The sequence below is a fragment of the Cucurbita pepo genome, chromosome LG08, assembly GCF_002806865.2.
Source record: "Cucurbita pepo subsp. pepo cultivar mu-cu-16 chromosome LG08, ASM280686v2, whole genome shotgun sequence".
Taxonomy (NCBI): domain Eukaryota; kingdom Viridiplantae; phylum Streptophyta; class Magnoliopsida; order Cucurbitales; family Cucurbitaceae; genus Cucurbita; species Cucurbita pepo.
In genome coordinates, this window is record NC_036645.1 from 4,452,484 (window position 1) to 4,466,122 (window position 13,639).

The 13,639-nt window shown below is 37.2% G+C and overlaps 2 protein-coding genes across 2 annotated transcripts; both read left to right on the forward strand.

Annotated features, from left to right (window-relative positions):
• Nucleotides 1-4,341: 4,341 nt before the first annotated feature.
• On the forward strand, nucleotides 4,342-9,253 carry LOC111800603 (serine/threonine-protein kinase D6PKL1-like). Its single transcript, XM_023684375.1, has 3 exons — nucleotides 4,342-4,511; nucleotides 5,082-6,443; nucleotides 8,103-9,253. The coding sequence occupies exons 2-3, from the start codon at nucleotides 5,131-5,133 to the stop codon at nucleotides 8,995-8,997; spliced, it is 2,208 nt and encodes a 735-aa protein (XP_023540143.1). The 5' UTR covers nucleotides 4,342-4,511; nucleotides 5,082-5,130; the 3' UTR covers nucleotides 8,998-9,253.
• Nucleotides 9,254-10,827: 1,574 nt separating this feature from the next.
• On the forward strand, nucleotides 10,828-11,331 carry LOC111800088 (ethylene-responsive transcription factor 13-like). The gene has a single exon (XM_023683670.1). It carries the CDS (start codon nucleotides 10,828-10,830, stop codon nucleotides 11,329-11,331), a length of 504 nt encoding a protein of 167 aa, XP_023539438.1.
• The last annotated feature ends 2,308 nt before the right edge of the window (nucleotides 11,332-13,639 follow it).

The window sequence follows — 13,639 nt, forward strand, 5'->3', positions numbered from 1 at the left end:
TCTGTCCTTGATAATTTAATGTTTTGCAAAATTATTAAATCCGACCAAATTGACCACTTGCAGACAAATTATATATATATATATATATTTTTTTTTTTTTTGAGTAGTTTTATTAATCAGGGTGGATTTCAAAACCTAAAAACCAAATTTAAGATTCAAACAATTTAATTTTGGGAAATCATACCACTAAACCATTTATTTTAACAATATCTAGAAAATTTTGAAGATACGAATATATATAGACAATTGAATCATGAAAAAATTGAATGGAGTGTTTTTTATTTAGAGGCATAATGTTACATGTTACATTGTATTGTCCAAATATATATAAAAAAAAGTTTGTGGTTGTTTGTTAGAAATTGGAGAAAAATATTAGGAATCAGGAACCTCACAGTGCTATGATATTTGTCCATTTTGAGCATAAACTCTTATGCTTTGCTTTTGGTTTCTTGAAAACACCTCGTATCAATAGAGATGTATTCCTTACTCATAAACCCAAAATCATTCTCTTAATTAGCCCGGGTATTCCTTATTCATAAACCCAAAATCATTCTCTTAATTAGCCAGGGTATTCGTTACTCATAAACCCAAAATCATTCTCTTAATTAGCCACGGTGGGACTCGCTCCCAACAATCCTCAACAATCCTCCTCGAACAAAGTACACTATAGAGCCTCCTTGAAGGCTATGGAGACCTCGAACAATCTCCCCTTAATCGAGGCTCGACTCCTTTCTCTGGAGCTCTCAAACAAAGTACACTCTTTGTTTGACACTTAAGTCACTTTTTAACTATACCTTCAAAGCTCACAACTTTTTTTGTTTGACACTTGAGGATTCTATTGACATTACTAAGTTAAGGGCATGACCNTAAGTCACTTTTTAACTATACCTTCAAAGCTCACAACTTTAACCATGTTAGGAATCACGAACCTCCATAATGGTATTATATTATCTATTTTGAGCATAAACTCTCGTGACTTTACTTTTAGTTTCCTCAAAATGTCTCGTACCAATAGAGATGTATTCCTTATTCATAAACTCATAATTATTCTCTTAATTAGCCAACGTGGAACTCCCTCCCACTACAAAGATGAGCTCAAAAGTACTCGAACAGTGATTGGATTTATGATAAAGAAAGAGAATTCTTGGTTTGGTAGTATCAGAATTAGCACACTGAGGAGTAGATAAAAAAAATTATCCCACCAAATTTTAAGTGGCATATGAAAGGTATATAAGAATCTCGTTGGGTGGTGGATGCGAGCTTTGCTCGGGGCACAAGATGTATGAGACGTCGTTGATGACAGTTATACTATACGGAGGAAATCGAATTATTTAATTGCCCGCCTCTTCCACAAGCACGTCCTATTCCTCGATAATTTTGTTGACTCGACTACCACTTCTTCTAGTAGATTTACCTCAATTACAACCTCTAGTACCATGATCGTTGTTTAGACCTCCACGGCCACGCCCACTAAATGAGATTTTTGCGTGTAAAACACCCTTCCATCTTTGATCTTCGACTTCTCGATGACGCACACAACATTCTCAAAATTGCCGGTTAATGACAGCAAAATTTTCTCCACAACTAGCGTCTCCTTGAGAGTTTCATCGTTGGTGCAACTTGATTCACCACGATTTGTACACTTGTGCTGTAGTCGGATATGTCTTCCAACTTCATCTTCATCGCATACAATTTACCCATAGTGTTTGGAGTCGTACTTGCTTTACTTGATTGGCCCACTTAAGGACTTTTGCTAACGTGTCTCATGCCTCTTTAGTAGATATTAGGCTTGCTATCTTTTCAAAATTTGACTCATCAACTGCTTCAAATAATACATACACCCTGGTTTTGTCCTTAATTTGTGCTTGTTTCTACGTCTTGATGTCATTTATCGTCATGTCTTCAATTTCCTCTAGTTTGATGTAATCGTCCTCAACCACGTTCCATACATCTTGCGCCCAAACAAGGCTTGCATCTGAATGCTCCAGTTATTGTAGTTCGACTTCACCAAACATGGTAGCAGTACACCACCCAATGACATCTTCTCCAGAATTGTCATCTTTGACTCTGATACCATTGTGTTTTGTACATAGGTAGTCCTTATATGGGCCTGTTAGGAATATGGTTCGTAGTCTACATATACCAAATATGAGATAACGAATCTATGAGCGCCATGGTTGCTTCCACAACAGTTGCCGCCTCTCTCATTACTTCCATTGAACTGCCGTTGATTTCCTTGGTTGCCGGAGTGGTTTTCTTTTATTACTATTAGTTGCTGAAGACTGAGTATTAGCTCCCCCAACCCTTGTGTGAATTTTGAAAAAACCCAGGCGTTGCTCGAAGGATCGTAGCTCATATTGCAGCCCAGCCCAGCCCAGCCCAGCCCAACAATGATTGTTGACAGTCGATGTAGTCAATTTTGCCTCTATTCTCATGCAATCTGTTGGGTGTTGGATGGGCCAAGACGACTGGATTTGATAGTGGGAGAGTGGGAGAGTTTCAGGAATTGGGTTGGGTTGGTTCTTATCCTTTTCTAAGCCCAGAGCAGGCTTTCATTACTACTAACAGGTGCTTAACCCAAATGAAAAAAGCAGAGCACAAGTAGGATAGCGAAGTTAGAAATTTGGAAGAACACAGAAGACAGCAGCTGAAAAAGCATGTAGCAGTGGACCAGACCATACCAGACCAGACCAGACCATACCAGAGAGGGAGTGAGAAAAAGAAATATGAAAGAACCCAACTTTAAATACCTTCTCTCTTCTTTTCCTAATTCCAATAACCCAAATCCCAAACTTTCAACCCCCAATTTCCTAACCTTTTCAAAAAAGCAAAAGAACCAACAACAGCAACCCAGTTGGCCCCACACAGTACACAAAAAGAATACAAATTTTAAATCCTTTCTCTCTTTATTTTCCTTTTATATTCCCCTCATTGGCGTGGCTTATGATATGAGTAGTTCNTTCTCTCTTTATTTTCCTTTTATATTCCCCTCATTGGCGTGGCCTTATGATATGAGTAGTTTAAATATTAACAACCTAATCATTTTAATCACTAAGTGTTTTGCTTTCCTAGGAATTACACCTCTCACATGCCATCTTGATTGCACACCATGAAAGGTATATTCCAGTTCATTAATCCATGGCTCTAGAACTAAACTAGATAACAAGGAAGGATTGTGGTGAGTAGCAGTGGCTGGGCAGGGCTGGAGGTGGGGGAGTCAAAATGACAAAAGTTTGATACCCACTGTGGGGGGGAGTGGCCGCTTTGACCAAATGCTTCCAACTTACTTTTTTGATGTGTTTTGATTATTAATATGCAGAAATCAAGTATTTTGTTGAAACATTTATTCAATGCTGTGCGATTCCCAATGAAACTAGAATCTTCTCTCCTTCTCCTTTGTATTGGCGTTGCTGGTTTAAGGTCCTCTTTTCACATGCCCGCTTTGTATGGTTCAACTTCATTTCCATTTCCATTTCCTGTACCACTCATCATTATTGCTCCCTCATCTTACTTTTCTTTTCCTCTTTTCTAATATCTTTATCTTATGTCACATGCTAACATTTTTCAAACCTACCTAAACAAAGAGACCCATGTCGTGAGATTACACGTCGGTTAGGGAGGAGAACGAAACACCTTTTTATGAGAGTGTGAAAATCTTTCTCTAGCTTACGCGTTTTAAAAACTTTGAGTGAAAGTTCGAAGATGACAATATTTTTTAGGCTAAAATATGGCAAAAACCCATTTAGAAAAGCCCATTTTCTGCTTGATCTCAGCAAGTTCTAAATGTTTTGGCGACTGTGACAGAACAGTGTATGGGGTTTCATCCTATTTAGACACAAAAGCATGAAGGAAAGGGACAAGATTTTATATAATTCAATGGCATATACCTTATAATAACAACAAATTTTGTTGGGTAGCTCTCAGTTGATTAAGATGTGGTGATTGATTATTGAAGGAAAGGTAAAATTGTTAAGTCTTACTCAACTGGTGTGGCAGTGAGCAGTTCGCCAGTCCCTTAAAACTAAGCCTCCTTAACGCTTTTACTCACTGCCACTGTCCTGAGTGAGTGCCTAGCCCATCCATCCAAAAGTGTAGGCGCAGCGGAGGGGAGGCGGAGTGGAGCGTCCCTACATATTTGAAAAGAGGGACAACCGTGGGCTCCACACCTCCCTCCCTTCTCTTTCACAGTCATTTTCTTTCCGCCCAAAGCAAAGCAAAAGTATTTTCCGGATTCTGCTCTCATTCTTTGTTTTACCATTCCTTCTATTAGCTCCTTCTCCAGATCCATTCTCTGGGTCACTCACACTTCGCTCCGCCGCACCGTCTCTCTCTGANTCTTTGTTTTACCATTCCTTCTATTAGCTCCTTCTCCAGATCCTTTCTCTGGGTCACTCACACTTCGCTCCGCCGCACCGTCTCTCTCTGCCTCAACCTTCCAGGACTCTACCGTCGTCGAATTGCACAAACCCTGCATACTGCTCTGCTCTTCTCCTACAATATCGTCTCACCAGGTGGTTCCTGTTTTCTTGCTCATTACCTCTTTCAGATCTCTTTATTTTCCTTCTTGCGTTGCTTTCAGTTCATTTTAAGTTTGCCCTCGCTTTTCTACTCTATTTCCGAGCTTGCAATGCCAGGAAACAAAGCATATATTGTAGCAATGTGATTAAAAGGAACCGTTTATAAAACCCTTTTAACTATATCAATGTTGGAGTTTCACTTCTGCTTATTTCCTGAGCTTCCCGTTTTTGTCTGCATAACCAAGAAATTCGAATTGGGTTTTTTAATTTCTTATGCTCCAAGGACAGGGTTGTGTCACTAACCCTGAGCTAAGCTATTCTTCCGATTGCGTCAGGTTATTCGGATAAGTTTGAGTTCTTGCGGATCTCTGTTTCCATTACGTTTGGGGCCTTCTTGTGTATATAATAAGAAACTTCTTGGCATCTTTAACTGCTTGTCCTTACTTCTTGTGGGATACTCATTTCACTGATATTTAAGGAAGCATGGAAGACTAAATAAGGATATATTGATTCGTATGTTACCTGTTGAAGATAGGATTAACTGAACTAAAATCATATGTGCAGATCTTTTTCACTTGGAAGCTTCTCTATGTGATGACACAAGTCACTGGACATGGAGAGGATTCCAGAATCAAAAGCACTTCCATTATTACTGCCCATAGAGATGCTTCCAGAATCAAAGCTACGTCCGGGAAAATTTTGTGTTTTGGATGATATACCAAAAACACACATGGCCTCAGCCAAGCAAGCTGGCCATTGGTCGAACATGCACTCAGCTAAGGTAAGAGAAGTAGGAAGATCTATTGGACAAGGATATCAAGATCTAGAATTTACTGTACCTATACGGACAATGAAGGGGAAATCCTCTTTTTTGGGGCAGGAAGAACCTAAGCGTGATGCCACATTAAAGGGTAGTAGAAATTTAATTGAGGAAGGTGGTCCAAGTTCCTTCTCTGGGGCTAGCCACCCACCAGAGCCTGTGGATATGGATCTTATGAGAACAGTTTATGTACCCATAGGGCAGAATAAACCGGATGCCCGGTGCTTGATGAAGAGTTTTTCAGTGAAGGGCCCTTTTCTTGAGGATCTTTCAATCAGGGTTCCAGCCAAGAAACCAAGCCCAGCTGTTCTCTCCCCTGCAGAAAGCTTAGTTGATGAACCACATGACTTGGGTGTTTTATCTTCCCCCGTTTCAATTCCTCGTGCATCACAAAATACAGAAACATCCCTCCTTCCCCCAGACTCGGAGGAGAAAGAATGTGTTTGGGATGCTTCTTTGCCCCCAAGTGGGAATGTAAGTCCACACAGTAGCATTGATAGCAGTGGAGTTGTCACAGCTATGAGCGTGGTTAATAGTTGTGGTAGCGCATATCGAAGTGATGGAATGGTTAGTATTGAGAGAAACTGTGAAAGTACAAAAGGAAGCATTAGAGGGGACTCTCTTGAGAGTGCAAAAACAAGTATTAGTCGTGCTAGTGATAGCAGTGGTCTTAGCGATGATAGTAGTTGGAGTAACATTACAGGAAGTGCTAATAAACCCCACAAAGGAAACGATCCTAGATGGAAAGCCATTCTTGCTATTCGAGCTAGAGATGGAATATTAGGCATGAGCCATTTTAAGCTTCTGAAAAGACTTGGATGTGGTGATATTGGTAGTGTTTATCTGTCAGAGCTAAGTGGGACTCGTTGTCATTTTGCAATGAAAGTAATGGACAAGGCATCGCTTGCTATCAGGAAGAAGTTAACGAGAGCTCAGACAGAAAGGGAGATCTTACAATTACTTGACCATCCATTTCTGCCGACTTTGTACACCCACTTCGAGACTGACAGGTTTTGCTGTCTAGTAATGGAGTATTGTCCAGGAGGAGACCTGCACACTTTGAGGCAACGACAGCCAGGGAAACACTTCTCTGAGTATGCTGCAAGGTACAATAAATACTTTAATGAAGAAAATACAATAAGCCCCTGTTTTTTTTTTCTTATCATTGGAGTTTGGAGAGGTCCTGCACGCTCACATCTGATTCAAAAACACGTCTGTTGCATTCTTTGGGTATCTAGATAATTGATCATTCCTGTATTCTCTTTGAACTGAAAACTTTGAGGACACTCCAGTGCAATGAATAGGTCCATATCCATATATAAACTAATTGTTCATGTTATATTTGATGGTGAACGTTCTTTTATTATGACATGGATGTTTTTCACCAAGAATTTGAGTGGCTTCATCAAGTTTCTCACGCCCAACCCCAATAGTTGAAAGTTGCAGTGAAAGCTGTTTAATATCACCACGGGTAGCCTTGCTGCCATGTACCTCAAATGCTTTCAATAAATTTTAGGACTTCTCTTTCTTTTGTATTTCCTCATTTTTCAAATGAAAGATACTGTTTCCTCTCCTTCCCTCTCTCCTTCCTTTTTGTATGTGTTTTCCTCTTTTTTTTTTTTTTTTTTTTTTTGAAAAACTCGTCCTACTGTTCTTCTTCTATTTCTTCTTTTGTGTGTGTGTGTGTTTTCTTCTATCCTCGTTACTCAACCTGAATGTAGAGACTCTTAGGAACCACGGACCTCCACAATAGTATGATATTGTCCACTTTGAGTGATGCTTTCTCATGGTTTTGTTTTTGGTTTCCTTAGAAGGCCTCATACCAATTGAGATGTATTCCTTACTTATAAACCCATGATCAGTCCCTTGACGTGCTGATGTGGGACTTCCTCCCAACAATTCTCCTCTCGAATAAAGTACACCATAGAGCCTCCCCTAAGGTCTATGTAGCCCCCGTACAACCTCCTCTTAATTGAGGCTCGACTCCTTTCTCTAGAGTCCTCGGACAAAGGGTGTACTTTGTTTGATACTCGAGTCACTTTTGACTACACCTTCGAGACTCACAACTTCTTTGTTCGACATTTGAGGATTCTATTGACATGGCTAAGTTAAAGGTATTACTATGATACCATGTTAGGAATCAAAACCTTCACAATAGTATGATATTGTCCACTTTGAACATAAGCTCTCGTGGTTTTGCTTTTAGTTTCCCCAAAATACCTCATACCAATGAAAACGTATTCCTTACTTATTAACCCATCATCATTCCCTTAGTTAGCCGATGTGGAACTCTCTCCCAACAATCGTCAACAAAGACACCTCCATTCTCTGCGTCAATGTCCACTTACAGGTTACAGCTCCTAATTTCCCAACGATGTCATTGCTAAATCGAATTTCTGTGTGGATATAGCAATAATTTACTACAATTTCATAGTGTATTTTTTTTTTTTTTTTCTTTCCATTTCGATAGATCTGCTCTGCTTGCTTCCTTTATTTTTAGTAGAAGCAATGCTTCTGTTTACACTTCTTTTGTTATCCACTTAGATTGGTAGCCATTTGTTTAACCTTCCTTTGAAGCGTGGGGTTTCCTTGCCCCCATGGCCTTTAGGCTGTCTTCATTTTGTTCTTCTACTGAAAAATTCGTTTCCTATTGAAATAGTAATTTTAAAAGGAGAGAACTTTAAGCAAAATTCATTTGTTACCTTTGTTGTGTCCGTCCAACTGAGGTCAATGTGTCCTTATGCAAGTTGTTCTTGTATTTGCAGGTTTTATGCAGCAGAGGTTCTACTGGCACTCGAATATCTACACATGCTTGGTGTTGTCTATAGGGACTTGAAACCAGAGAATGTCCTGGTTCGTGATGATGGCCACATAATGCTCTCAGATTTCGACCTTTCACTAAGATGTGCAGTGTCACCCACCCTGATACGAACCTCATACGATTCCGATCCATCTAAACGAGGATTTTGTGTCCAGCCTGCCTGTATTGAACCCTCATCAGTTTGCATCCAACCTTCATGCTTTCTTCCTCGACTCTTCCCTCAGAAAAGCAAAAAGAAAAGTCCCAAGCCTCGAGGTGAGCTGGGGTTGCAATCTAGTGCTCTTCCCGAGCTGGTAGCAGAGCCTACTGCTGCCCGATCCATGTCTTTTGTTGGCACCCACGAGTACCTAGCCCCTGAAATCATTAAAGGAGAGGGTCATGGAAGTGCTGTTGATTGGTGGACTTTTGGCATTTTCTTGCATGAACTCTTGTATGGAAAAACCCCATTCAAGGGATCAGGGAACAGAGCCACACTATTCAATGTAGTAGGGCAGCAGCTGAAGTTCCCAGAGTCTCCAGCAACTAGTTATGCTAGCCGAGACCTTATAAGAGGTTTACTCGTGAAGGAGCCACAGCATCGACTTGGGGTCAAGAGGGGTGCAACTGAGATCAAGCAACATCCTTTCTTTGAAGGTGTGAATTGGGCTTTGATTCGATGCAGCACGCCCCCAGAAGTGCCTAGACCAATGGAGGCCGAACTGCCTAAGTTTGGGGTAGCTGACACAACAGGGGTTGGCGGAGGCGGCGGCGGCATCGGCGTCGGCAGCGGCAGTAAGAGGAGGGTAGGTACAGATGTTGTGAAGTCCGGTGGTCAATATCTTGACTTCGAGTTCTTTTAAATCTCGGATAAGCAGGATGGTTTGGTGGCGTCTAAAAGTAATTGGCCACAAGATGGTCTGTGTTGTTCGTTCTTCCAATATTGAATCCGCCTCATAGTTAGATAGATATTCCACTCCTAGAATTGGTACGTTTGATAAATTGAGTTTCTGAAAGAATCCACGTATTGCACGCTATCTGATATGAACAAGTCTGAACCATGATGCTATTCTCATCAGATCTTCCCTTTGGTACACTGCAGTAAATTGCAATTCATGACCAAAGTCTCCCTCTTTTTCATCAACAATCACCACTGCTAATTACTGTCGTCTGTGCAAGGCAATCCCTTGTAGATTGAGAATACCGTACCCGACCATAAATTGACTCGACTCACTTTGTATTGAGGGTGAACACAATCACAAAGTCCATTGAAAAAAAAAAAAAGTATGATTGTGATCAGGGCAGCTACACCTTTGCATAACAAAAACTAATGCATTCGTCATAGTTCCTATTAAAGATCTGGAGTGGAGATTACCCATTAAAAAAAATTCAATTATATGTATATATATAATATAATAATTGTTTAATGTTCATTTTTTACTATAATTTTTATTAGAAAAAGTAAAATATTTTAATAAATTTAATAATATTTTATAAATATAAACTTATTTATTTTTTACTAAATTTAGACACGATTAGGGACGGTAGCCCAGTTAGCTAATGGATTTTTACTGCTCTCATAGTCGGTAATAACATCACTCTTCTCATCGCGTACATGAGATTTTCACCTCATACGGCTCCTTGAGTGCCATAAATAAATCTAAGGAGCGTGTTGGAATTATTTATCTTAATATGTCTTTTTTTATACAAGAGTATAGGATAAAAATCTATCGTGTGGCCCACAATTAACCCAATAAAATTCTGTCGGTTCTAATAATAAAGAAAACAGATACATATGAATTGATCTCATCCTTTAATAAATGTATCTCTTCACTTGGTATATATTTTCGATATAAATGTAAATTTTTTATTCTATAATGAAATCTATGTAAAAATTATTTTTATACTGACAAAATACTTTTTGAAGACTTTTATGTTAGAAACGAATACGATGTGGTGGTAGATATATGTGTGNAAAATTGATCTCATCCTTTAATAAATGTATCTCTTCACTTGGTATATATTTTCGATATAAATGTAAATTTTTTATTCTATAATGAAATCTATGTAAAAATTATTTTTATACTGACAAAATACTTTTTGAAGACTTTTATGTTAGAAACGAATACGATGTGGTGGTAGATATATGTGTGTATATATATATATATAAAAGAAGAAAGGAGAAGTAGAAGTAACCATGAACGTTCAAGTGAGAACTGACCATTACATATAAAATATTTGAAACACATGTTTTGNTATAAAAGAAGAAAGGAGAAGTAGAAGTAACCATGAACGTTCATGAACGTTCAAGTGAGAACTGACCATTACATATAAAATATTTGAAACACACGTTTTCAATGTTGTGGCCATGGTTTTGTGCACCTTTTTCATAGTGCCACCATTTTTTTAAACCTTTTTCTTACAGAATCTGACATAACCATAAATATTATATTAAAATTTTCAAATTAAAAAATACATTCAAACTTTCCCCCATAAAGTATTTAAGAATACCAATTTTGTTGGCATTTACATTATACAAATTCTAAGACAATAATATAATAGAATATGAATAACGAACACGTGGTGATTTGGAAGTTTCAAAGAAGTAGACGTTCCATTGAACTGAATGATATATAAAGACATAGATATGAATAGTGAGTGTGGTTGAAATTAGTAGACTGAGAGAACCAAAGATGTCGAGTAACAGCAATTGCTCACAAGGGTCTTCGTCGGAGGTGTTTCTGTTGGAGTGGATTCGGCGACATCTTTTGGAGGACGAGTTGGATTCGGTTGGGGGATTAGGGAAAAATACTCCGAGTTTGACGAGTATTGATGGGGTTACGGATACCGAGACTCCCGGGAAGGGGAGTTCGATTAGAGGGCTGCAGTTCAGAGGAGTGAGGAGGAGGCCATGGGGGAAGTACGCAGCAGAGATAAGAGACCCCAATAGAAAAGGGGCTCGCATATGGCTGGGGACATACCAGACCGCTGAAGAGGCTGCTTTGGCTTACGATCGAGCTGCTTTTCAGATGCGGGGAGCCAAGGCCAAGCTCAACTTTCCTCACATGATTGGTTCCGCGGAGGCGCTGATTGGCATAGGCTGCTGTCACCCTAAGCGCGCTTCCCCTGATTCCCCTCCGCCCCTATTCAGCGTCAAGCGCCCTAGAACGGACTCGCCCGCTATGCCACGATGCTAAACTTCACAAATCCCTACCACTACTCATATGCAACATGTTTGCCTTGCCTTGCCTTGCCTAATGGATTTTGTATCCCTATGCTTATGTAAATTTTTCTCCCCTTTTTCTTTTACGTCGGGGGATTGAACTATCGATCCTTAAGAGGATAATCAATAACAATCACGAACTAAAACATTCCATCTTATTTTATGCCCTATTATATTCGTTATTCACTAATACAAATAAAAAATTACAATATGATATAGTATAACATAGAAGTGACTGTGACTGCAATTAATGACTAAATGAATAATAATCGAACAAATTTTGAATATCAAAACATTAATAGTTCCGAGACTACCATCACTAATTCTAATTGAGTTGTTTGTGAAGCTTATATTTTCATTTGAGCATTATTAGTAAAGGCGAGAATTTATTAGAATTAGATTTAACTTTTTAAAAATAATTATTTTATTAATTTCTCCCCTATTTATATTGCCATAACTTTGATTCATTGAATATCAGCCTTGGAATTAACGTGACTAACAATTCTATATCATTGGATATAGGACAATGACATTGAGTGAAATGAACAATGTGACACTGAGTAAACTAGAGATACATGAATGAACTGAGACCACATCCAAATGAGAGTAAATCTAAAAAAAAAATGAAGGTTAAGATAGACCTAAAATAATTGAAAATTATTACATACGTCAACAATGTACACATTCTTTTTCGGTAACTCATTCATAAAAATTACAAAATTAAGCCTGTTTTGCTTGGGGTAAGATAAAATATAGACGAAAAAAACCTGTATTAATTTTTGGAATAGTTCATTCTTAGAAATGAGTAATAAGTATACAGTATAACACCCCGAAAATAAGAGTGGATAGAGGTGGTAAATTGTAACGAGCACGATGATTATTTTATTATTATTATTGTGATGATTATTTTATTATTATTATTGTATAGCGGGAAGTTAAGTAGGAAATTTCAAATGGGAACCACTATTTTTGTGTTAATTTATATTTTAGTCCCACGTTTTCATATAACAATATAAATAATAGCAATAAAATAACAATAAATAATATTGTTTTTTTATTATTTTTGTCCACAATTAAGGGAACCTTATTCATTATTCCCTCTTCGTTACAGAAAAAACTAAACCCCCTCATCATATATTAAATGTTATTTGCAATTGCATGTGACATCCTCATATTCCTTTTACATTTTTTAAAGCAAAAAAAATTATTAAATTATCGCACCATTTTATTATTTTAATTATTATTTTTCGACCAAAAAAAATAATAATAATAACTAACATTCCTTTCTAATATTTGTGCACGTGAAATATACGGTTGTTTGCTTTTGTCGTATAAAAAGTATATATTTATTCATATGTACACACCTGCATTAATTGAAGCCTTTTTTTGACATTTGTTTGTCCAAACATTAGTATTTATTTGTTATTTTTTAGTTGGGTTAGATCCAAAACTATTCGTATATTTACGAACTCACTATTAAAGAAATTCATGAAATTTTTATAAATTAAGATAATAGATAGATAATGAATCGAATTTCGTGCTCTAAATCGAAAAAAACTCGTAGTTTATGCACAACCACATAGCTAATTTTGACATGATGTCACATTATGGTAACTTTGGTTCTTATTTAGATAGATAAGAGACTAAAAAATAAAGAAGAAAGATGACAATTCCTATTTTAGTTTTTTCATTTTTTAAAATTTGTATTTTTTTTTAATCATTTTTAAGTTATACTTTTNTATAAAAAAAAAAAAAAAAGAAAAGAAAAAAAAAAACTTTTTAAATTTTAGTGAAGGGTTAATCATTATGGTAACCTTCGAATATTTATTTATTTATTATTATTATTATTATTTAATGTTAAATAAAAGTAGAGGGTCCGATTTAAATTGACAAAAAAAATGTCAAAATTCAATGGATTGAAAATTTTCATACACAACGAATTAATTAGAAAATTTTGAACCAAATATAACAAATGAATTTTGTCGTTGTCCTGATGTGAACCAACCTTAATTTTTTCAAATTTTAATAGCAACAATAATTATAATAATAAAATATTTTTTATTAAATTTGAGAAGTCAAAATCAAAGTCAAAATTCAAGGGTAGAGACTTTGAAAACGTGTTAACCTTAGCAGTTAGCCCTACTTGGTTGAATCACCATTGACCAAGTTAAATGTGGGTTAAATTACCAAGTTAGCCCTTATAATGTGGGTTTATAATATTTTCTTTAATTAATTGGAGTTTATTTAGATGGACTAGTATTCATATTTTATATCTGCTACAT